This window comes from Lolium perenne, chromosome 4 (assembly GCF_019359855.2).
Source record: "Lolium perenne isolate Kyuss_39 chromosome 4, Kyuss_2.0, whole genome shotgun sequence".
Classification (NCBI taxonomy): Eukaryota; Viridiplantae; Streptophyta; class Magnoliopsida; order Poales; family Poaceae; genus Lolium; species Lolium perenne.
Window position 1 is genome coordinate 60,327,842 of NC_067247.2, and position 25,463 is coordinate 60,353,304.

The window sequence follows — 25,463 nt, forward strand, 5'->3', positions numbered from 1 at the left end:
TCATATCAGCAGATTGAGCAATGACGAAGCCGACGTTCTCGCAAACATCGGGTCGCAATGCCTTGCAGTTCCGCCAGGTGTATTTTGGGAAGAGATAGCAGAGAGATCTACGAAGTCGACAAAACCAAAAAAGAAGGAGAAAAAAACCTCGGGGGCTACCAAGGAGGAGCAAGAGGAAGAAGAAGATCAGGACCTGGTCATGATGAGGAAGAATTTGCGGTCACCACGCGAGTAGCCGAGCTATTGCTGCCAAAGTCTTTCGAGCTGGATTTTACTGGTTGACAGCAATAGAGGACGCAAAGGAGATAGTACGAACCTGTGATGCGTGCCAGAGGTTTTCCGCAAAACCTCACTCCCCAGCAGCAGAGCTGATGCCAATACCTTTGTCTTGGCCCTTTGCTCAATGGGGCCTCGATATGCTAGTAGCTGTCGACAAATTCACAAAGTGGATAGAAGCGAAGCTGATAAATTCACCAGACGGGGCATCCGCAGTAAAATTCATAAAAGGTCTCGTCTTCAGATTTGGAGTGCCTCACAGCATCGTGATGGCGTGTAACTCACACGTTCGTTGGGAACCCCAAGAGGAAGGTATGATGCGCACAGCAGCAAGTTTTCCCTCAGAAAGAAACCAAGGTTTATCGAACCAGTAGGAGCCAAGAAGCACGTTGAAGGTTGATGGCGGCGAGATGTAGTGCGGCGCAACACCAGGGATTCCGGCGCCAACGTGGAACCTGCACAACACAACCAAAGTACTTTGCCCCAACGAAACAGTGAGGTTGTCAATCTCACCGGCTTGCTGTAACAAAGGATTAGATGTATAGTGTGGATGATGATTGTTTGCAGAGAACAAGAGAAACACGATTGCAAGAGATTGTATTCGATGTAAAAGAATGGACCGGGGTCCACAGTTCACTAGAGGTGTCTCTCCCATAAGAAATAGCATATTGGGTAAACAAATTACAGTTGGGCAATTGACAAATAGAGAGGGCATGACAATGCACATACATGACATGATGAGTATTGTGAGATTTAATTGGGCATTACGACAAAGTACATAGACCGCTATCCAGCATGCATCTATGCCTAAAAAGTCCACTTTCAGGTTATCATCCGAACCCCTTCCGGTATTAAGTTGCAAACAACAGACAATTGCATTAAGTATGGTGCGTAATGTAATCAATAACTATATCCTCGAACATAGCATCAATGTTTTATCCCTAGTGGCAACAGCACATCCATAATCTTAGAGGTTTCTATCACTCCCACAGATTCACGGAGACATGAACCCACTATCGAGCATAAATACTCCCTCTTGGAGTTACAAGCAATGACTTGGCCAGAGCCTCTACTAGCAACGGAGAGCATGCAAGATCATAAACAACACATAGATAGATTGATAATCAACATAACATAGTATTCTCTATTCATCGGATCCCAACAAACACACATGTAGCATTACAGATAGATGATCTTGATCATGATAGGCAGCTCACAAGATCAGACAATGAAGCACAATGGGGAGAAGACAACCATCTAGCTACTGCTATGGACCCATAGTCCAGGGGTGAACTACTCACACATCAATCCGGAGGCGACCATGGCGGTGTAGAGTCCTCCGGGAGATGATTTCCCTCTCCGGCAGGGTGCCGGAGGTGATCTCCAGAATCCCCCGAGATGGGATTGGCGGCGGCGGCGTCTCAGTAGGTTTTCTCGTATCGTGGCTCTCGGTACTGGGGGTTTCTCGACGAGGGCTATAAGTAGGCGGAGGAGATAGGTCACGGGGCCGCCCGAGGGGCCCACACCACAGGCCGGCGCGGCCAGGGCCTGGGCCGCGCCGCCTGGTGGTGTGGCCACCTCGTGGCCCCACTTCGTCTCTCCCTCGGACTTCTGGAAGCTTCGTGGAAAAATAGGACCCTGGGCGTTGATTTCGTCCAATTCCGAGAATATTTCCTTACTAGGATTTCTGAAACCAAAAACAGCAGAAAACAAGAATCGGCTCTTCGGCATCTCGTTAATAGGTTAGTGCCGGAAAATGCATAATAATGACATATAATGTGTATAAAACATGTGAGTATCATCATAAAAGTAGCATGGAACATAAGAAATTATAGATACGTTTGAGACGTATCACATCGTCACAGACAATGGCAGTAACTTCACATCCCACGAGTTCAAAGATTATTGCGAAGAAGTGGGTATCAAGCTACACTTTGCGTCGGTTGCGCACCCGCAGACCAACGGTCAAGTCGAGAAAGCCAATGGAATCATCTGCAACGGCATCAAAAAACGCTTATTAGCACCACTGGAGAAAGCTCGATACACCTGGCCAGAGGAGCTGCCCAGTGTATTGTGGAGCATACGAACGACACCAAACACAGCGACGCAAGAAACTCCGTTCTTCTTGGTCCATGGAGCAGAAGCAGTACTACCAATCGAGATAGAGCACGATTCTCCACGAGTCGTGGAATATGATGAAGAGGTGTCGAGAAAAGCGTTAGAAGATGACGTCGATGCACTCGACGAGGCTAGAGACGAAGTACTCTCTCGGGTAACCAAATATCAACAAGACTTGAAGAATTACCACAGTCGACGTTTACGGCCAAGATCCTTTCAAGTGGGAGATCTAGTCCTTCGGCTCACGCAAAAAAGTCATGAAAAGCTCGAGTCACCATGGCTTGGACCTTACATCGTCACGGAAGTAATCGGAGGAGGAGCATACAGGATAAAGGACAAGAAGACAGGGTGGAGGAGCAAAACCCCTGGAACGTGGCGCAGCTCAGGCGGTTCTACGCCTAGAGTCGAAATATAGTCCTTGTAAAACTTCAATGTACTGAAACGCCCACGAGTTTTCAGACGCACTCTTTTCCTTTTTCGGGGCACCGAGTGGGGCCGGGAAAGGTTTTTAATGAGGCGGGCTCGCGGTGCTGCAATATAGTAAAAATAGTTGAGTTATACATTTCTTCGGCAGGCTCGGGGGCTTAAGCCTCAGACTTGCAAAATATATTCCTGGCAATATTTCGCTTTGGTATAGAGTACCTCGTGAAACAAACAAAAATAAAAAAATAGCAATCATGCGAGACACGGGGGCTCGTACCCGCAAATATAGTGCAGTCAACATGGTCTAGTCGCCTTGGTATTAAACACCTCGCGAGTCAATAAAGGTACAACATAGTTCTCGACAAGGAAGCTCGGGGGCTGATACTCGCCAAAACTACACATTGAATAAATGCCTTGGTTAAAAACCTCGCAATACACAAGTACAGAAAATAGGCACCGAAACGCTCGGGGGCTGGACAAATATAGAAACAGGATGATCGCTTTACAATATAATCACAATCGTGGTTTACAAAGAAAAGTTGTCTACTAAAGGAGAAACATTAGTCACGATTCAATATGTTATCAATGGTAATCCTGCCTTCTTCGGGAGCAGCGCCAAGAAAGTCAGCATAATGACCGTCTGCAAAAAAGTCGGCGTCCATCCGAAGAAGATCCTCAATCATTTCTTCGGCTACAGGTGAAACCTTCGTGTTAATTCTGTCGACACCAACTCTTCGACGCCTTACCCTCTCATGAACTTTTGCAACAACTTGGGTCAGGTCAAGCTTCGAGTGGCATATCTGAAGCATGATAAGGGCAAACCTGGCGCCAGCAACTAGTTGAGCTTTGACAAAACCATGGATCCTGTGGGGATCCTTAAATCTCCCCATTAGCTCAGGAAGAGTTTGTGGCTGAATGTTCCGAGGAAACATGGAGTTATAAACCATCGACAAGGTCCTGGTACAGAAGTCAAGGAAGTCGCGAGTTTGAGAGCATCAATAAAGGAACCTATCAAGCAACGATGCATAAATTTTTAAGAGACGCAGCAAAAAGATGGAAAGTGTCGAAGTTTCACAAAAAAGATGCGATAAGCATACCCGACATATCCGCGCTGGCTTCATTCATTAACTCGAGCATAAAATTTTCTCGAGTAGTGGCCTTTTCAGCCTCAGAAGTAGCGATTTCCTTAGCAGCCATGGCCTCTTGAGCTTGTTGAAGCGCAATCTTTTCGGCTTCAGATGCCTTGCGAGACTGTTCCATCATCACAAGTGTTTGTCTCTTCGCATACTGAAGTTGCTGCCGAAGTTCATCCAATTCTTGCGGCAAGGAATCTTCGACAGGTTCAGTATTAGTAAGATTTTTTCTTGAGCAAGAAGGAGAAGGCAAGACATCGGGAGGAGCAGGAGACGGAGTATAGTTATCAAACACCAACTGAAATTTCACAAAAAAGTCGACATCAATCAACAAGCAAGATAGAGTTTTCATTAATCTTTCAGCATATTTACAAGGCATTACAAGTGGATCTAGTGGGATAGGTGTCGCCAAATAGCTACTTTGGCGACAGCGTCAAAAGCAAAGAAAGAAAAAGAAGAGGCATTCGACTAGACCTCCGGCCTTGATGAGCTAGGAGTTGAAGCTGGCTTGATCCCGAGATAGGCCAGGACCTTTTTCGCGTTGGGCTTGGCTGCCTTGATCAACGAACGCCATTTCGTTTGTTCGATTTGCTCGGTGGCGCCAACTTTCGTCCAGTCGACAGTTTGTTGGCTGTCCGCAACCAAGGCAATAGTGCTCTCGACAGCAACTTTCATGTTCTCCTGGCGCATCTTCAGTCCAAGATCTTCTGACGAATCAAATTCCTTGGCAAGGGCAAGGAAAGTTTTGGGCCCCTCTTTCCTGGGGAAGAAGTAGGGGAACAACTTTGATAAACCTGCATCAGCATGTTCTATGCCCTCGCGAACTTCAGTTCCATGGAACTCCAGGAAAGAGAGTGCGTCCAGAAGAGGATCATCGTCGGGATCTTCAAGCTCAAATTCTTGGTTTGTTTTGGCTGCCGAGGAAAATACATGTTGGTCGATAGCAAGAAGAAAAATTAATACTAAAAAAGGAAAAGATAGAAGGGTACGATAAAATTACCGACAAAGCGCCGATTCTGCGCGATCAAGCGCTTGGTGATCGCCTTTTCACGAATAGCTTGAGAAGCCTTGTGTTCATTGAAAGCAGCTTCGGCGTCAGCCAGCCTCTTCTGCAGATCTTCGGCACTAGCAGCTTTAGCTGTGGCCTCCTCAGCTTCTGCTTTGGCTTGGCTAGCATCAAGATCAGCCTTCTTGCGAGCCATTTCACTCTGCTCCAGTTTTTGAGCAAGAGTGTCGACAAGCTTGTTGGCTTCTGCAAGTTTTTCTGTCAAAATAATAAAAGATTCATCAAAATTGCGACAAACCAGTGACAAGAAGTCATAAAGCAGGGGTCACTAAAAAAAATATATTACCTTCAGTTTTGCTAGCACAATCACGGTACCCAACAAATTGGGCACTGATGCGAAGAAGTTCTTTGACCATAGGCTGTCAAAGAAGGCGAAAGAAAGCAAAAATGTCGATATGGGAAAAATACGAAGGCATGCAGAAGGAAACAAGAGGAAAATATAGACAGTAATAAGCAGATTAAGAACTTACGTCATCCAAGAAAGAATTGGAGGAGCTACCCAATTCAAGGGTAGGCTCCACGACTGATTCTACCCTTGTCCTTTTTGGCGAAGGAACAAGAGGGCTCGAAGGAGGAGTGGGAGCGCCAACATTCAGTTGAGGAGGCGAGGATTTCTCTCCTTCAGCTGGCGTCTCCGAAACAACTAAAGTACGTGACGAGCTCGTTCGAGCAGCCACGTCAAGAGTTGGTAGTTCTTCCTCATCATCACTATAAAAAAAAGAAGAAAAAAACGACAGCGTAAAAAGCAAGATAGACAAAAAACTTCGAGTACAAAGTTAAGGAGAAATAAAAATAACTTACGAGCTGATGAGGGATCCAAGGTATGGATCATAAGCTGCCTTCTGACGAGAAGGATCAACTTCTTCGACTTTGGAGGTGCCGGAATCCTCGGCGTCATTCCTTTTCCTTTTGCTCCTTGGGGAAACAGCAGGAGGAGGAGATTGTGCCGATGTGGTGCCCTCGGAGGCAGCATCTTTTTCGGAAGAACCCGCAGACTTTCGAGAATCTACGGGTTCATTTACAAACGAGGGGGCATCTTGGTTGTCGTCGGCAATGATAGCCCTTTCATCGACTTCTCCACCTTCCGGAAGGGGAGGGAGCGAGACGAGGTTTGGATGGTTCTATAAAAAAAAGCAGAGGAGGATGTTAAAAAGTCGGAAAGGGAAAAATAAAGATAGCAAACCAATAGCAAACCAAGCGAAAAAGCTAACCTTGGGAAGTGGATTGGTGGCGCTGAATGGTTTCACGCGGCAAGAAGAAGGGACATGATCTTTTTTGCTGAGAGACGAGATTTTTCGGACAAGTTTTTCCAAATCCTTGACCTCTAAATCCGTCGACAACCGATCAACGTCCGTGGCGCCAGAATATTTCCAGAGAGGGTGTTTGCGAGCCTGAAGAGGCTGCACTCTGGTCCTTAGAAAATAGGCTGTGATTTGGATGCCTGATAATTCTTTGCCGCGAGTATTTTGCAACTCGTGGATTCGAGCCATCAGGGCTTCAGCCGCCGTTCTTTCTTCTTCTTCGGTAGCCTCTGCGTCCCAGGAGCGGCGGCGAAGAATTCTCTCGGCACCGTCAAAAGAGGGGATGTTGTCTTCAGCACATCCATGGTTTTCTTCTTGAATATACAACCACTTCTTGCGCCACCCTTGAACTGAGTCAGGGAGCTTGACGTCGAAGTAGTCGACAGTGAGGCGAACAGAAATTACAACGCCACCTATATTATAGGCGACGTTTGGAGAGCCATTGCGGCGACAGAAGAAAATGCGCTTCCATAACGCCCAGTTAGGCTGGACGCCAAGGAAGGCTTCGCAGAGGGTGATGAAGATGGAAATATGGAGGATAGAATTGGGGGTCAAGTGGTGAAGTTGCAGACCATAAACAAACAGAAGTCCGCGGAGGAAAGGATGAATGGGGGCGGAAAGACCGCGGATGAGGTGGTCAATGAAACTTACCCGGTACCCCATTGGAGGGGTTGGGTAGTGTTGGCGTCAGAAACCCACCGGCGAGCAGCGACGGGCAACACAGTAGAGCCGGGAACAACCTAGGGCTGCGGCTGGCCCTGGTCCCTCCGAGCGACGGCCCGCAAGGCTTCTGATACGCACGCGCCGATGCTGGTGCAAGGGCGTGCCACCTGACCTTATACCTGGTCAGGAAGGTGATGGATGATGCCTCGCTTAGTCTCCTGCATGGCATACACGTAAACATTAAATACGAGCCTCGATCGGCTCTCAGGTTATCATGTGAATCGGCTCAAAGAGCCGATCCACCCATGATTCGTACGAGGTGCACGAATATATGGTGGTCCTGCTTGATCGAAATAAAGTTAAAACGACCTACTACGATTTAGGGTTTTCACCGCATAATCGGAACATCCTACTCGTGATTGAGCCTCGCGGCCACGCACGGTGATCGTAAACCGACCCTAGACAAGGCCTAAAAACCAACACGAAGTTGATCCTCGGAACATCCTATCTAGGGCTAGCAAACTACACCCTACGCGCCACTGGATCCTTCAACCCGTTTGTAAGGCCTAACTATGCAGATATTAAACTAATCCTTGTAGAACAAGGATCAATCATAACGGATCGGATCTACTGAATACCGATCAAGCGAGGTGCCGCCCCTACACCTAAGATAGGTGTAAGGGCGGCTAGACGTCTCAGGGTCGCACGACGATAGCATGTGATATGAAGAACAATGCTAACCCTAACACATCTAAGATAACTACGTTGCTCGCCATCAAAAAGGCTTCAGCACGAGCAACGCATGGATAACGAATAAACTTGTACTGCCTAGATCGCAAGAAGCGATCTAGGCAGCATGATGCTTACCCGGAAGAAACCCTCGAGTCGGGGGAGTTGGCGATGCGCCGAGATTGGTTTGTGGTGAACGTTGGTTGTTGTTTATTTCATAAACCCTAGATACATATTTATAGTCCGTAGACTTTCTAACGTGGGAATAGTCCCAACCGGGCACGGGCCAAACTCTAACTAACCGACACGTATCCTACTATGTTACAGATACACGGGCAAACTAGCCCAAATTTTGTATATAAGGCCGATTCACGTATATTCTTCAATGTATAATCTTCAAGCCCATCTTGATCGCGGCCCACCTCTGACTCGGTCAAATTCTGGTGATAACACATGCCCCCTGGTTTTGGAATTGATAATTCCAAAATCACTCTGTCTTTCCTTCGTCGGGTCATGTCGTAGCAGAGCAGAACCATTGCAGTATCCTTCATCATGATGCCTTGCCTTCTCAACTTCTCCGCGTGACTTGGCAGTTTTTTTTTTCTTTGGGCACCATCTCCTCGGAAACTGCTGTGGCATTGAATCTCCGCTAAATCCCCTTTATTTAACCGCACCGAATAGTTCGCCTCTTCATCCCTTGCTCTGTTCTGGCCATCGGCACTCAAAAAATCCCCAATCCAGAGCAATGTCTTCCTCATCTTCTTCCTCCGGACTTTCCTACCAATCTTCCTCCTCCCGCGAAACACCGGAGGACATACGCGCCCCGGAGAAGTGGGATCAGGAGGACCACGCCTCCTCCGTTTGGTCTGAGGACGACAAGTCCTTGACCAGCGGGGATGAGGACCTCCAGTTCCTTGCTGATGGGGAGCTGGAGCCGGAGAGCGAGGACGACTCGTTCTCCTGGGACGATTACACCTCTTCTGAGGAAAAGGATGAGGGGGAGGAAGAGGAGGAAGACGATGCCTCCTCCGACGAACCGCCGGCCAAGCGTTTCTGCCCCTGGCCGGGGAACCTCAGCGACTTCGACAGCGACGACGACGCTGGCGAGGAGGACGAGGACGACGAGGGCCCTGCTGGTGGCCGCGGCGGCAGCGACGAGGAGCTCGCCGGCAACAACGCCGACGAGAGCTCCGATAATGAGGGCAGCGATGGCCCGTAGAATAGGGCCTAGTAGCATAGGCCTAGCAGTAGTAGTAAATCGGCCAATAGGCCTTTCCTTTTGTTCTTCCTCCCTTGAGCAATCGGCTCTGTCCTTGTAAGAAACCCTCTTATCAATGAAGAAATATTTCCCCATTAACTTTGCTTTCTTGTTAATTTTGCCGATTGTCAAACGAAGTCGCTGTACAAAGAGCCGATGGCAGGGCATTGGCTTGAGATAATTGCCTATTCACATGGTCAAACAGGTCTCATCCGTGTCCACGCCATCTTCGAATTTCAAACGTACAAATTCGAGAAACCCAACGAGAGAATCATCTCAAATGCCATGGGTCTTAGCTTGGGAATGATCTGTTAACCTGTTCAATGAGCCGATGATAACGCACCGGTCCCTCACAATCCATCCTTCATCTTCCCAACTGACGACTTTGAGATCTGATGTACAAAGGGTCAATGATGATGGATCCCCTTTCAGATTCTTTCCAGCAGCTCTGATGATCTTCTCCTGTAACAATCCGCCGCCTTTGAAGAAGGTTATGATGCAGGGCCAGCCGATGACCCTCCAATCGGCTCCCAAAACAGAGTGTCTACCAGATTAGCTGCCCCCCGAGCCTCAGTCAAGGCGAGGATAAAGGTGAAGACGTTCAGATCATCCACCATGCCGAGCCAGCCCAAACTTGCCCCCATCGATCGTCTCTTCTTCCATCAAAAGCCGATATTATAGATGAGTCACTGACGGCTTAATGAGCAAAGAACAACATGTACTGCTGAACTAGCGATCTTGCAAAAGGTGTTGGAAATCCTCAAAGAGAAGGTTCGGGCACCAAGAACGGCTCATCGAAGAGAAGGAAGCAGAAGGCCTTGAAGCTGAACTGAAGACCAACTTGGTGAACCCGCGGCAGGTAGACCCTCTGTAATCTGTGTTAGAGTCGATGGCTGTGCATCGGCTTTGTTGATGATTTTTTTTTACGGGCCGATTTTCTATCGGCCCCCAATATCTCACTGCGCATGTATCGCACATGTTCATCCAATTAGGTGCCCCCCCGAGCCGAATCTGCCAGGTTACTGCGGATATCGGCTCTGTAGTTAGCCAAGGCACTGTCTTTGAACGTCGGCTCCATTAGGACTAAAGCTTACTCTCATCAGCCGACGTAAAACCGCTGCCCATTAGATCAACGTTGAACACAGGCAGATCGTAGGTTGAAGATAATTTTGGCCGATTGCTGGAATCGGCCTCCACGTTGATTGAACCGCTCAATGAAGGCTTGCAATGTTCCTCCATAGATCCTTGGGGCCGATCCCAAAAATCGGCCTCGCCACGTTTATTCATAGGTTTGCTCTTGCTATACTGTCAAGCCGGTGGCTAAGACCAGCCTAACCCCGTCCTTCGTGACGTCGATGCGCTCGCAGTCGTCCAAATTGATGCCTGAGAGTGGCTCTTGGCCTGCTGCCTCCCAAACGTTCATGTCAGCCATTGAAATCTCGGCTGAGTCATCTGCATGGACGACCTCTACTTCATCTCCATCCCACTGTATTACGCATTGGTGCATTGTGGATGGGATGCAACAGTTAGCGTGGATCCAATCTCTTCCTAGCAGAACAGCATAGGTGCTCTTGCTGTCGACAATAAAGAATGTCGTAGGGATAGTTTTCCTTCCTACGGTCAGATCCACGTTTAGAACACCTTGTGCGTCAGACGCTTGGCCGTTGAAATCGCTCAATGTCACATTGGTCTTGATCAGATCCAGACTAGAGCGTCCCAACCGACGTAGCATGGAGTATGGCATTATGTTGACTGCCGCTCCGGTGTCCACCAGCATCTTGTTGACAGGCTGCCCATCGATATAACCTCGCAAGTATAGGGCCTTCAGATGCCTGTAGCTTCTTTCTCGTGGCTTCTCAAAGATAACCGGCCGTGGGCCGCAGTCAAGTTGTGCCACAGGTGCTTCGTCCAATCCTAGAGCGCTAAACTCCGTCGGAAGGATGAACACCATATTTGTGCCAGCCGATGTTTCATCATCGGCTTTCTTTTGTCTGGGATGCCACTCTTTCTTTTGTGGCCGACCTTCTTCGTCCAGGGTTCGCTGAATTTTAGCGGCCAGATCAGGCCGCGCCTTTCTCAACGTGTGCAGGTATAACCTTTCGGCTTCCTCTAGACCACGTAGTCGTTGAACCCTACGTTTTTGGGAACGGCTGAGTCCATCAGGGCACCACCTTGGCCGGTGGTACTTATCTTCTTCTTCTTCATCGTCTTCTAGCTCCTCGAGATCTTCTACCCGAGAGGACTCAGCGTTCTTGTTCCGAGGCGGGAGAGGCCCTAGACGCTCGAACACGGACACGTTAGCTGCATCCTTCTTCTTCTGTCTACATTCTGGGCAGTTGCCGATTGTAGGCAATCGGCTCATTCCTGAATCCCAGCAGTGCCTGAAGAAGGGACAGTCCCAGTGCCTATCCACGTCGTCTTGCTCTCTCGCCTTTTCCTTGGCGTGGCGCTCATATCTCTCCTCGTCGCGCTCCCGCCGACGATGTCTCCTGGTGTCCCTAGTTAGGTGATCCCTGTCATCATCGTCGCTGTATCGTCGGCGTTGGTCGTTTTAACTCACATATTTGCTGAGGAGGTGATCAGAGAGAGGTCGTTGGTATCGTATGTTCTTCACTTCTCCCTCTGTGACGTAGCGCTTGCCATCATGCCGGAGCCGATCGCGTGGAGCGGCTTCCTCTGTGTCCTTGCTACGAGAGCAGCTGCCCTCATCTCCGTCCTTACCAGAGTGGTATCCAGGTCCTACCATGTTGATACTTAACGAGAATCCTGGCTGGCACCCTCCTGGGTAAGTGCACTCCACCATGTTAACGGCGGGGAAGGGGTATGTGTCGACTTTCATGGCGTATTGGTTGAAAATTAGACGCCCTTGTTCTATCGCCATTTGGATCTGCTGACGCCACACCCTGCAGTCGTTGGTGGGATGGGTGAACGTGTTATGCCATTTGCAGTATGGCTTCCCGTTCAGCTCCTGCGCCGTGGTGATCTTGTGGCCTTCGGGTACCTTTAGCTGCTTCTCCTTGAGTAAGAGGTCGAAAATCTGCTCAGCTTTGGTAACGTCGAAGTCAAACCCTCTAGGAGGACCTTGTGGCTTAACCCACTTGCAGGACACGGGGCTTGCCCCCCCCCGAGTCCATTCGGCCACTGCTACCTCCTGATCTCCCGTAGAGCCTTCGTCTTCATCTGCCTCAACCAGGACCACCGCGCGCTTGAATTTGTCCTGGTATACATCTGGGTGGCGCTGTTCATATGTTGACAGCTTCTGCACCATGTGAGCCAGTGAAGGGTAGTCTGCTTGGGAGGCCACGTCCTTGATCGATGATGCGAGACCCACCACCGCCAATTCGACTGCTTCTTTTTCAGTCACACGAGCCGAATAGCATCGGTTCCTAACGGTCCTGAAGCGCTGGACGTATTCTGGCACTGTTTCTCCGCGCTTCTGACGTACTTGTGCTAGATCGGCTATGCCGGCCTCGGAAGCCTCTGAGTGATACTGTACGTGGAACTGCTCTTCCAACTGCTTCCAAGTCCGGATTGAGTCTGGTGGTAGCGATGTGTACCACCCGAAAGCCGATCCTGTGAGGGACTGTGCGAAGAACCTCACACGCAGCTCATCTGATGCTGAGATCATACCCAGCTGTGCCAAATATCGGCTCACATGCTCGATGGGGCTGGAACCATCTGATCCATTAAACTTGGAGAAGTCCGGGAGCCGATATTTGGGTGGTAGCGGGATCAGTTCGTACGCGTTGGGGTACGGCTTGGAATAGCCGATCGTCCTCCTTTTCGGCACCATGCCGAACTGGTCTCTCAAGATGGTATTGATCTGATCCGCGGTGCTGGCTGCCGGGGTCGAACTCTAAAGATTCGCCGGAGTGGCATATTTAGCCAGCCATGCTTGCTTTTCCAGCTCTGAGCCAACTGCAGGAGCTGTGCTCTGGAGGTTTGTCGGAGTGGCATACTTAGCTAGCCACGTCTGCTTCTCAAGATCTGTCCCCGAAGCTCCTCCTGTTGTTCCAGAAGTCCCTGCTGTTGCAGTCTGGTTTGTGAGTGCCCAGTTACTGCAGTCTGGCACGTATGTGCACGTGTATCCGTGAGGGATCTCCTTAGGCGCCTCATGCAAGAATTGGTAGTCACTAGGGTCACCACCGATCTTGTAGACGACGTATGCCGGTGAACCCGGCACTTCCGGCGCTGCCAGCGCAAATGGCAGCGGTGGACGGGACTGGAGTGGTATCTCTCTTTGGTGAGTCCCGAGAGCTGGTCCTGACGGAGAGTACTGATGCCTCATGATTTCCTGGATCACCCGAAGAGCGACACGCTCCAAAGTGTTCACCAGGCTCTCAGAATGGCGGTGCAGCGAGTGAGCTACCATGAAGTTAATCTCCTGACGCAGGGACCTGGTGCGTTCTTCTGACGGGGCGGATAGGTCCACTCCATCGAGCGCGCCTTCAGGGTTGAACCCTTTCCACCTGATGCCGTGCGAGCGGGTTCTATGAAAAGAGCCGATGAGGTTGGCTTCGAGGAGTGCTTTGACCTCGTCGTACTTCTTCTTGAGCTCCTCGGTCAGGTCGTCGTACGTGACTGGCGTGCCTTCCGCCATCTCAGATGTAGATGGCGATGGGGTTGATGTCGAAGAGTGTCCCACCGGGCGTGCCAGAATGTGTTGGCGTCAGAAACCCACCGGCGAGCAGCGACGGGCAACACAGTAGAGCCGGGAACAACCTAGGGCTGCGGCTGGCCCTGGTCCCTCCGAGCGACGGCCCGCAAGGCTTCTGGTACGCACGCGCCGATGCTGGTGCAAGGGCGTGCCACCTGACCTTATACCTGGTCAGGAAGGTGATGGATGATGCCTCGCTTAGTCTCCTGCATGGCATACACGTAAACATTAAATACGAGCCTCGATCGGCTCTCAGGTTATCCTGTGAATCGGCTCAAAGAGCCGATCCACCCATGATTCGTACGAGGTGCACGAATATATGGTGGTCCTGCTTGATCGAAATAAAGTTAAAACGACCTACTACGATTTAGGGTTTTCACCGCATAATCGGAACATCCTACTCGTGATTGAGCCTCGCGGCCACGCACGGTGATCGTAAACCGACCCTAGACAAGGCCTAAAAACCAACACGAAGTTGATCCTCGGAACATCCTGTCTAGGGCTAGCAAACTACACCCTACGCGCCACTGGATCCTTCAACCCGTTTGTAAGGCCTAACTATGCAGATATTAAACTAATCCTTGTAGAACAAGGAGCAACCATAACGGATCGGATCTACTGAATAACGATCAAGCGGGGTGCCGCCCCTACACCTAAGATAGGTGTAAGGGCGGCTAGACGTCTCAGGGTCGCACGACGATAGCATGTGATATGAAGAACAATGCTAACCCTAACACGTCTAAGATAACTACGTTGCTCGCCATCAAAAAGGCTTCAGCACGAGCAACGCATGGATAACGAATAAACTTGTACTGCCTAGATCGCAAGAAGCGATCTAGGCAGCATGATGCTTACCCGGAAGAAACCCTCGAGTCGGGGGAGTTGGCGATGCGCCGAGATTGGTTTGTGGTGAACGTTGGTTGTTGTTTATTTCATAAACCCTAGATACATATTTATAGTCCGTAGACTTTCTAACGTGGGAATAGTCCCAACCGGGCACAGGCCAAACTCTAACTAACCGACACGTATCCTACTATGTTACAGATACACGGGCAAACTAGCCCAAACTTTGTATATAAGGCCGATTCACGTATATTCTTCAATGTATAATCTTCATGCCCATCTTGATCGCGGCCCACCTCTGACTCGGTCAAATTCTGGTGATAACAGGTAGCTCTCCTCACTTGGAAAGCGCAGTGTGTTGGGTTTCTTCGTGATACCCAGCTTCTTCAGCAGATTGATGTCCTGAGCAGAAAGCTTGGATCTTTCCCACTCCGAGGCTCCCAGATCCACGGCAGCCATGGAGGATTCCGGCGTGCTGTGCCTGGTCAAGCGGCGCGGAGGCATTCACAATGGCGCAGGAGTGCAGAGCTTAGAGAATTGGGGAAGCGCAGGAGGATTTGCGGAGGAGAGCACAGCAACGGCGCGAGCGGAAGTGTTCGAGGAAGAAGAAGGAGATCTTATATAGAGGTGCGGCGAAGCGGCGGACCGTTGGATGGAAAAAATGCGTAGCAGATGATAGCCACGTAGAAGCAAGGGTAAAAAAGTATTTTAACATTGAGGAGTTACGGTACGTGCGCCAGAAAAAGCGGAGGACGTGTGTCCCCCACTTGCACGACGTGTCAATATGGTGGAAACAGTGGACCCACAAGACAGAGAGAGAGTGGTACTTACGCTTTACAGATGGAAAAATTGCGACTATTAACAGCAATGACATGACTTTGGCCAAGGGAGAAAATTTCGACAAGAAAAATAAAAGAAGATTGGCGACAGGAGAAGTTATTGAATACTTCGGGAGCCTTTGATCAAATACAAGTTTCTGCCCAAATGCTCGGGGGCTACTTTGAAATAAGAAAATTTCGAGGGTGAAAGTATAGAAATTGCGGGAGCCTATGATCAAACGCAAGCATTTGTTCATAGCCTCGGGGGCTACTCCCATCGGGAGCGCTGTTCGCGCACCCGAGAGATGAGAGAAGAAAATATCGAGAAAGAATGACAATATAGCGACAAAGTGCACTAGAATGTTGAGCCTACAACCAAGCACAAGTCCTTGGCTGTAGCCTCGGGGGCTACTCCCATCGGGAACGCTGTTCACGTGCCCGATGAAAATTATCAAAAATAAAGAGAGAAAGAAAGAAAGTAAAAGAAGGATGAAGGAGCATATTTCGAGTTATAAAAATAACTCTACATATACTCCCATCGGGAAAGCAATATAAGTCAGAAATTGACTCGATGAAATGTGCTATTCCAACAGCCGAATAAGCACTCGACAATATATTCTCAGAACGCCAAAAGTTGCGAATAAATTCTGAATGCTGCAAAACACTGCGAAGGTAAGACCCCAGATCCGTTCTGTGCGGCGTGGCCCCATCTCTGACGATGGTTTGCTACTTTTATCCGTATCAACAGATACGAAGAAAAATCCTAACGTACGCGTTAGGTACCCGATAAATTTAACTGGGACTCGACAGAATGGTAAGACCTTAAGCGGCACCTGTCGAAGTTTACACCAGTATCCCGAGATCATGTCCAGGGACGTGATCTTGAAGTAGGTTTTTGCGGATTGCCACTAGAGCAGTTAACTAGTACCTGATCCGTCAGATGAACTAGCCCCAACTACCATTATCCCTGTACAATATAGAAATTCATGTGAAGAAATATAGACAAGTTAAAGTTGTCGAGTAAAAATAAACAGGGGAGATTTTCCCTGATTCTACGACTCAAGCAAAATCTCGGGGGCTACTGACATAGGCATCCTCAATGTGCCTGCCGAAGATAGTACCCGGGGTTTGATGAAGGCCCACTACCCGAAGAATAAGAAGACTCGGAAGCCCAAAGATATTATTAAGGAAAGTTAGAGTTGTAATAAGAAGTGTTATTTGTAATCTTACGGGATGAGTTAGAAACCTTCCCGGACTCTGTAACGTGTACAATATGAATCGCTCGGCTCCGCCTCATATATAAGGGGGAGTCGAGGGACGAGAAAGGCATCGAATCATTGTTGAGCAAACCCTAGTTTTATTTCGTCGAGTATTATTCGGCTGAAACCTTCGAGATCTACTTGCCCTCTACATCCAACAAAATCCTAGTCTACTACTTGTAGGCATTGACAAGTTAATACCTTGTCAATGACCTTTGAATTTGGCATGTATTTTTTGGCATGGCAGGAACAAACAACGATAACAACGTGTTGCAGCGCTCTCCGGTGTTTGTCAGGCTAGCTGAGTGACAAGCTCCTGCCGTGAACTTTGAGGTAAACGGCCACGCATACAACAAGGGGTACTATCTAGCTGATGGTATCTATGCAACGTATGCTACATTTGTGAAGACAATTCCATCTCCAGCAAACGAGATGGACACTTATTTTGCAACATGCCAGGAAGCAGCACGCAAGGATGTTGAGCGTGCTTTTTCGGGTGCTTCAGCAGCATTTCGCCGTTGTCAGGTACCTGCTCTCACTTGGTCTGACTATCAGATGTGGGAGATGATGAACGCCTGTGTGATCATGCACAACATAATCATTGAGAGCGAGCGCGACGAACTTGTGCAGAATGACCAACCATTTGATTATCAAGGGCCACTTGCTGAGGTAGAGCATGTACCCTAGGAATTTGCCGCTTTTCTTCATATGCACAATGAAATTCGAGATGTAGGTATCCATGCACAACTTCAGACAAATCTAGCTACGCATTTGTGGACGAGGAGAGGAGCCGCTAACAATGCATGATTTTATTTCTATTTATTTGAATGTATGAATAATTTAATTTCCATTTATTTTATTGTATGAATAATTTAAGTACTATTTATTTTATTGTATGAATAATTTAAGTACTATTTGTATGATTATATGAATTATTATTGAATATAGTATGAATAAAATGTGATTGATATGTTATTTCAAAATATTGTAAAAAGGAAAAAAAAAAATTGGAGACCACCGTTTGGGAGGCGCCGGTGTGGGAACGTCTCCAAATAGAGGATGCACTGCCGACGGCACCATACAGCAGTGCCGGCGACAATTTGAGAAGCGCCGGTGGAGATGCTCTAAGAGACTATCAAAGTTTTGAATGCAAATTCGAATTTGGGTAGGCAATTTTCACACAGGTGATGATCAGACTGCGAGACATATTGAACAAAACACGAGAAAAGATAGTGCTAGTACAATGGCTATTCACAACAGTTGTAGCAAGAACGATTCACAGGCGCACACTGAACTAGTCCAGAGTTACTAAGTTAACAGAAATCCCTGGAGAAAGTAGATCACTAAGTTAACAGAAATCCCTAGAGAAAGTAGATCACGCTAACTGCACGCTTGTAGTACGTTTGACGTGTCATCAAACAAGCACTTCCCAAAATATCTGGGTCGGCTCCCAGCAACAGCTACACCCTGCCAACAAGACAGCTAGAGTGCGTTAGGACAAACCAGTTGGAGAAACGGATATAGCACCTAAATATTTACTCGAGGATACAGTATCACATTCAGACATCGCATTTGGAGGTTCAAACCGAACACATGATCTGCGAAAGATTAGCATGACATATTTTCTAGGCAGCCAAAATATAAATTCTTTGTTTATGGGTGGACACATGGTTTGGTCCGTGGAGGATAGAGCAAAGAGAACTCTTCTGAGTAATCTGGGAAGAAGTACGAAGAGAAGAATTATTTTCCTGACAACTGCGGTGGCCAATTGCTGAACTGTTATGCAAAAACCAACTTCAAACACAAGGCTACAATGTTACAGATTATCTTTAGCACCTACTCCAAGACTTATTCAACAAATTTTTGGCACATAAAAAACTACAAGTGTCACAGGCTCACAACATTGCTGACCGGACTACCTAAAGAAAATATGCAGCATATAACGAAGAAAATTCTTGCCAGTTATTACACGCTTCATCTCTCCAAAACTATCGTTAGGAAAACAAACAATGGTTCAGCTTCCAATTCAAATAAACTTTTGGGGAATTTAGAGCAGGGTTGACCATGCTTGACAAAATGCTTTCAAGCAAAGGTTGGGGATTGGTTACCTGTCCAACTAGGGTTCAAATTCAGCTTTCTCGCTTTCTTTCATATTTATACTAGTACCTCTGTCCCAAAATAACTAGCTGAACTTTTTCTAGATATAAGGATGTATCTACACACACAAATATATTAGATGCAACCATATCTAGAGAAACTTGAGCAACTTATTTTCGGACGGAGGGACTCAAACACCAAGTATAGGAGGGTGCAAAACAGCAGAAAAGAGCACAAAATGGCAGCCCTAGACAGGAGCGATGTAGCTCCAAGATATTATCAGGAAATTTGGTAGTAGGGACGTAGCATGAGACTGAAACGCGTACTGCAAACTGATGAAAGCATGTTTGAATTGTTTTCCAGACAAGGTAACCTAGCTGGTATGAAAGTACATAACAACACACAGATGGATACATGCTGACACACTCTTGAGTTGCTTTTCTAAGTGAATTGCCATGGTATCAGTAAGCATATGTTATCAAGATAATAGCTAACTTGTCTAGAAATTGATCCCAGCTTATCTCTGAGTCACAACAGATTTCTCTGTTCAATAGAGAATTATAGATTAACCATTTTTACAATTGTAAAATATCATGCATATTCAGTTAGCCTTTTTGTGGAACACATACATGGACTTTCTGAGGGGCTTACGCAGAGTTTCTCAGGATCTTTCTGAGGGGCTTATACTCCCTGAAGGCTCTGCATTCTTTATAATCCATGGATGCTTCAATATATCGTCAAGAGAAATCCTCTTGCTTGAATCCTTCACTAGCAGCTGCATACAAAATTCACACTTTACATTTCATCACCTTTAAGAGTATAAGTGCATACCCAAATCCACCAATATTTTCAGATGTTACCTTGCAAATGAGATCCTTGGCATCTGCAGATATGCAAGGAGTCGAAGGGAACAGCAAGTCCACTTTAACGATCCTGCTCAAAGTTCATGTTACAGAGAATGTACTAAGGGAAGATTGGACAAATCAGAAACATTTTAGTTCTTACCTCATCAGGGTATCATTCTGTTCTGCAGCTTCAAAAGGTGGTGAGCCATATAAGAACTCATAGCACAGGATTCCTAATGTCCAGTTGTCAACGGCATAATCGTGAGCCTTTTTCTCTACCATCTCTGGCGCCAGGTAATCGATTGTACCACATAGTGTGTGGCGTTTAGCATTTGATCTAACTGCCCATCCGAAATCAGCAATCTTAAGCCGGCCCTGTAAAATGGAAGTTAATTAAGTTTTATAAATAAAGCTCAGCAACTTATGCGCAGAGACAGAGTTAAAGTATCCACAGAAATCAGCTTGCATATCGATGTGGACAGTGCAACCAAATTTGTTTTTTACTAGTTTCTTACACATATGGATGAAGACAGCGCAACTAATACAGTGTCTGTCAGCATTTGGTAATCTCTACTGCGATAGAAGTAGCTCTTCAATAATCTCGATAGTTATACAGGACATGCATATACAAAGTAACCAGGTTTTCAGAATCATATATAGTACACAAGTGCCGGTAAGAATAATCATGTATGAGCACGAAGAGGCATGGACAGAACTACTAACATGAAAATGTGTACTCAATGTGCATCACTGGACATTGTGTTCTAGTTTCCATTGGGAAGTCAAATTTTGCACAGCACAAATTTACGTGTAATATATATGGTGCGTGGTCAATAGCGAGTCAAATGTTTAATATGAATATAGAGTAAGATACTGCTTTTCTGCTATCGTCACCTCTTATAAAGCCAATTGAATAACACAAGCTATGAGTGCAATCTCTAAAATTTCTCTACCATTGGATTGATCGCCAATGGTCATAAGTTTCCAACACAGTGATAAATAGTGCTTTACTCAGATTGTATAGCTCCTGGAATCTTCAACAAGTATCTTCATATTTTGATAGTTTATGCTTGCAGAAAGATCAAGGTACGTAAGATATATTGTCTCCTTTATTTTATCTCACAAGTAGTTTTCAAATATCAGTTTGTCTATAAATATACATAATAAAAAACAGGTAAATGATCACAAAATAATGCATACATTTCTATAAAACATATACATTAGTCGAGCAGAGCACCAAGTGGCACTAAATTACTGCAGCAATGCGAGAATCCAATTATTATTATATCCATCCATAGGAAGGCATAACTTGCAGCAATGATGTTGTCGGATTTCATGTTAACATAAATGAAAGGCAGAAAAAATGCACATAGTAGTACATCAAGTTCACTTGCATATCTAAATATTGCGCCACATAAATGCTCAAATTATGAATTTTGTGCTGTAGCAGAGGTGCAGGAATTGCAAGCAGAAGAACCAACCTCAATATCAAGGAGCAAATTTTCCGGCTTGATGTCCCTGTGAATTACCTGCTTTTTGTGACAGTATGCCAGAGCACCAGCAAGGCTTGCAACATACTAGAACCAAAGAAAACGAGTTGGATCAACAGAAAATCAAGCGCAAAAAAGATAAGTAAGAAGATAAACAATATAGGTCCATCATGTATGACAGCCTGATGTGCCAAGCAAGCACAAGCTCTTGGCCTGAATTGCAGTACATCACAAACAGGGTACACGTCGTGCTAAAGAAGACTGTTGGTTGGCGGATTCGTGATTAGGAAGCCGAAAGATCTATTGTGACTCATGAGGTTGGTTTTGACTTGTGTTTCTAAAGATGATCTAGAGTCCTTGACAAGTTCTTCATCTTGTAGTGAGATACAGAGATCCATCAAACCCAAATGAAATGAATAGCTTATAGTACCAAAATTACAGTGGGCCAGACAGTTTACAAATTTCAACATTGCATGACAAACCAACATGACTAGATACATATTCTTCTAGAACAACTACTAATACATATACTGAGGTACAAAGAGCTACTAGATGCTAGTACTCTTTCTACTGATCTTCCTCCTACATGACACGACTTCAATCGAAGTAATACTTACTTCATCAGTGAAATGTTAGAAAAGTCCCTTATATCAAATTGCAGGGTTTCTGTGGGGGTGTCATCAGAACTCAACACGTTGATTGCAGGTTTAGATTTCAGATGCACAATAGACGGCACGCAGCTGGGGGTGGGAAGTAAAATACGGTAGGAAAGGGGGCTCACGGTGGCGGCGGTCCGCTCGGAGAATTGGCCGACGCTGCGGAGGAGCTTGTAGAGCTCCCCGCGGGCGGCGTACTCGAGGACGAGGACGACCCGGTGGGCGTCGTGGAACCAGGCGAAGAGGCGCAGCACGTTGGGGTGGTCGAGGCCGCGCTGGATCTCGATCTCCCGCCGCAGGTGCGCGTGGAACCGGTACTTCTCCAGCTTCCTCTTGAAGATTACCTTGAGCGCCACCACGTACCCGCTCTGGACCGCCGCGGCCGGCGCGTTAGATTGATCGGATTTTGGGGGGGAATCGAAGGTTTGGGGGCTAGGGTTTGCGCGGACCGACCTGCTTCTCCCGGCCGAGGTAGACCTTGCCGAACTTTCCCTCGCCGATGAACTTGCCGACCTCGAAGTCGGAGAGGCTCCACTGCGGCCGCTCCATCGGAGAGGAGAGGAGGAGCGCGGAGGCGGTGGCGGTGCTGGTGGCGAGAGGCGTTGGGAGTTTGAAATGGTGGTGTGCGGAACAGCGGAAGCGAACTGGTGGTGGTGTACTGGTCCGTTCGAAAATAGACAGAGGATTGCGGCTCAGTTAAATTGGGCCAGATTCCGCCGACGAAACTGATCCCGAGCCCTGTTTTTAGATGAGCCCATTTGTGGACTTATCCCTCAACAGTTCACTCGGACTTCCTTACAGTTCTGCGGCCCAACCTAAATGTGTGCATGGGTCACGAATGAGTAATGTTTATTGTTTTACTAACAACAAAAGATGTGCACCCTATCCTCAAAAAAAAAAAAGATGTGCACCCTATCAATTCTATTAAGCTCTAGGCCATGATATCACATATTCCGAGACAATCTTACCATTAAGTGTTGACCCGGCGAGGTAATCACCGGGTATTGCAACTCATTGATGATCATCAAGTTGGGTAAGATGATTTGATGTGTTAGCCCTTCTAACAATCGATATGAAATCCATTTAAAAATTCACATATCGATGACTTCCGAGCGTGGAAAATATAGAAATTAAGCACCTTTTCGTTACGGAGGACTATGCTTGGCCAAAGGTTTGGCAAGCCAATGTTGGGGTGGACTAACAAGCTGATCGGATCGTTAAGGCTCGGCTCATTAAGCTCGTGATCATTAAGACTCGAATCTTTAAGCTCGTTAAGAATAACAAGCTGAAATCATTGTTTGGCTCGACTCGGCGAGCGAGCAGCTCATTAAGGATCGTTAAGGAGGCAATGGAAAACAAACATGCGTGGATTGCCTGGTGAGGAAGAGAGGAAGCGTAGGTTTTTAGATCCTAATGTAGGAGTTTCAAGCATGGTTAAAGAACACTATTTTTCTTAGCCCCTTCCTGCCAAATATTTGAGATAACTAAAGTGACTCGCAGTTAAAACTAGTGAAGCCTAGCTTATTACCGATATTAATGAGTAGCTCACGAACATAGTCAGCTCGATTGATTAGCTCATTAACCTTAACGAGCAAAAACTGATGCTCATCTCGGCTCGTTAACAAAACGAGCCGAGCTCAAACGAATCGAGCAAACGAGCACTCATTTAACTCGCCGAGCTTCGAGCTTTTTGTCCAGCCCTAAGCCAATGTTCCACCACACGTGAAGACATTTCACATGGAAAGCAGCCTCCAACACACCTGACGATAGAGGAAAACTAGCTTCAATGAAATCATACAGAAGTCACATGAGCTTGATGTATTCGTGGGCTTGAAGTAGAGCACATGTCTAATGCTCTCTACTGCTACCCCCATGCCGCGGTAGGGAGCATGAACACGGTTCATGGCATCAAAAGATTATCGACAATGGACTTGGTCAAGATAAGCAGTCTTTGGTGCCGGTCAGCTGGATACAACTTCCATCGACGTCTCCTCGGTGCATGAAATTAACTTCCACTACCATGTGTAGTGCCCTCATTAGGATGGGTCAAACTGAACTTCGATAGATCCATTAAGATCGTGGATGGCTCAGTTGGTGCAGGTATGGTTTTGAGAGACAAATCTGGTCAAATCATACATTCCGCATGCATGCTCGCTGAAGAATACCTCGGCGGGCGTTGTGCCAAGGTGGTTACCTCGGGCTATGTGAATTAAATGCATACACAACGGCGAAGACCGAAGATGGAGGAGCGCTTGTTATGGTGTGTTGTTCCGAGTCAGGCGCGTTCATGGGGGCTTCTACTCTCACGAGACAAGGCCCCTATACCCCAACTATTCTTGAGGCTTTGTCTTGCCCTAAGGCACTAGCCTTTGCGCAAAATTTGAACCCAAATCGCAAATGTGTGGCATTGACTGCCGGGAAGTCGTTAACAATCTCTACTAGATTACTTTGGTGTTTACGAGGTGATCTCCAAGGAGATTAAGGACACGGCATGTGCATTCACAACAGCGCCGTTCAGGGCTTCGAGCATGAAACTAGAAGCTTCAATAGAGAAGCTCATCGACTATCTTAGCTCTCTAACGTAACCAAGAATTAGGAAAACAGGGGTGGCTCTTACAGCCTCCCGAGGGCCTTTGCATTCCTTCAAATCTTTATGCTTGATCAATAAAGCATGTACAATTGTTGATAAAAGTGTCTTATGTTAATCCCGCCACATAATTTAGATACAGTAAAAAATAGGAAAAAGTCTGTTTTAAACCTTGAATTGATAGATGAAGTCTGAAACAAACCTTAAACTCTTAATCCCTGAAAACTGAACCCTCAACTATTTGATCCCGGTCAATCCTGGCTGATTTTCGCTATACGCTTGTTTGATCATCTGGGATGCTGACATGGCACTCAGAAATCAGGATTGGGGGAGGATTAGGGTGCCAAACTTGGCTGTACGATGGAGCCTGGGGGTAAGGCAGCTTTAATCCCTCCCGCTAATCCCGCGCGAAATATAAACCTTGCCGTTCGGAGCCGCACTCCCTCGTCCCCAATCTCTCTTTTCTCTGCATGATTCCTTTCCTTGATCTTGGCTGCAGCGAAGTTGGCGATCGGTTAGTCCCTCCCGTTCCAATCTGCACCCTTTCTCCACTCATCATTGTGGCAGTGATGGTGTTCGGCTGATCGTGGTGCTACATTGGATCTGCGCAGCGGAGAAGATCAGGTAACTGCTTCCATGTGGCTCCCCATTATGCTCGCGGAAGATTAGAATCTGTGACTTGTGTTGTCGTCAGCAACCAATTGGATATACATGCAGGCTGCTAATTTTGGACTGGTCTGACTATAGTTTGGTCTTCCTCTGGCAATGGTAGACAGAGAGCATCTTGTTCTTAATTGGCAAAAATAGACATTACATTTTCAGCATCCAACTATACGTACATGTCCATCTCTGTTGTCTTACTGTCAGCAGTTTCAGCATCCAATTAGTTCTTACAAGGGTTGAAGTAAAATAACACATTATGTTTTTAATAATTCAGTTAACTTAAGTCTGACATACCAGGGGACATGCATACAGCCCCGAAGAGAGAGATAACGACATGTGCTTTAGTTATGTATAAAAGAGGCATCCAATATGAAAAAAGAGAGTGTGGTGTTTGATCTGTTTTGATCTCAAAAACATAGAGTAGAGTGTTTGATCTATTTACAAAAAAAAATGGAGCGTTTGATCTATTTGATCAGAGTGGAGTGTTTGATCTTTATGTAAAATAAAAAAAGTTTGGCGAATTTGATCTTAGTGAACATAAGTATTACAACAGATGCATTGTTCATTTACAACTTTCTCTT

General features: G+C 46.8%; 1 protein-coding gene across 3 annotated transcripts; it reads right to left on the minus strand.

Moving 5' to 3' along the window:
- Window positions 1-17,732: 17,732 nt before the first annotated feature.
- On the minus strand, window positions 17,733-22,272 carry LOC127292693 (serine/threonine-protein kinase Aurora-3). Of its 3 annotated transcripts, none has more exons than XM_051322140.2 (7): window positions 22,086-22,272; window positions 21,758-22,000; window positions 20,968-21,063; window positions 19,647-19,861; window positions 19,502-19,574; window positions 19,293-19,416; window positions 17,733-18,011 (listed from the first exon to the last, which is right to left on the minus strand). In XM_051322140.2, exons 1-6 carry the CDS (start codon window positions 22,179-22,181, stop codon window positions 19,303-19,305), a joined length of 837 nt encoding a protein of 278 aa, XP_051178100.1. In that variant the 5' UTR covers window positions 22,182-22,272; the 3' UTR covers window positions 17,733-18,011; window positions 19,293-19,302. The 3 variants fall into 3 exon arrangements, with proteins under 3 accessions (XP_051178100.1, XP_051178098.1, XP_051178099.1); XM_051322138.2 differs by having other exon boundaries at window positions 19,271-19,416; XM_051322139.2 differs by lacking the exon at window positions 17,733-18,011 and adding an exon at window positions 18,965-19,184 and having other exon boundaries at window positions 19,271-19,416.
- Window positions 22,273-25,463: the final 3,191 nt, after the last annotated feature.

Coding starts and splice junctions, on each gene's coding strand:
- LOC127292693 (XM_051322140.2), bottom strand. CDS start 22,181: ATGGAGCGGCCGCAGTGGAGCCTCTCCGACTTCGAGGTCGGCAAGTTC. Junction 19,862..20,967: donor ATTTGCTCCTTGATATTGAG/GTTGGTTCTTCT, acceptor TCCATTTTACAG/GGCCGGCTTAAGATTGCTGA. Junction 19,417..19,501: donor CCAAGGATCTCATTTGCAAG/GTAACATCTGAA, acceptor TTTTGTATGCAG/CTGCTAGTGAAGGATTCAAG.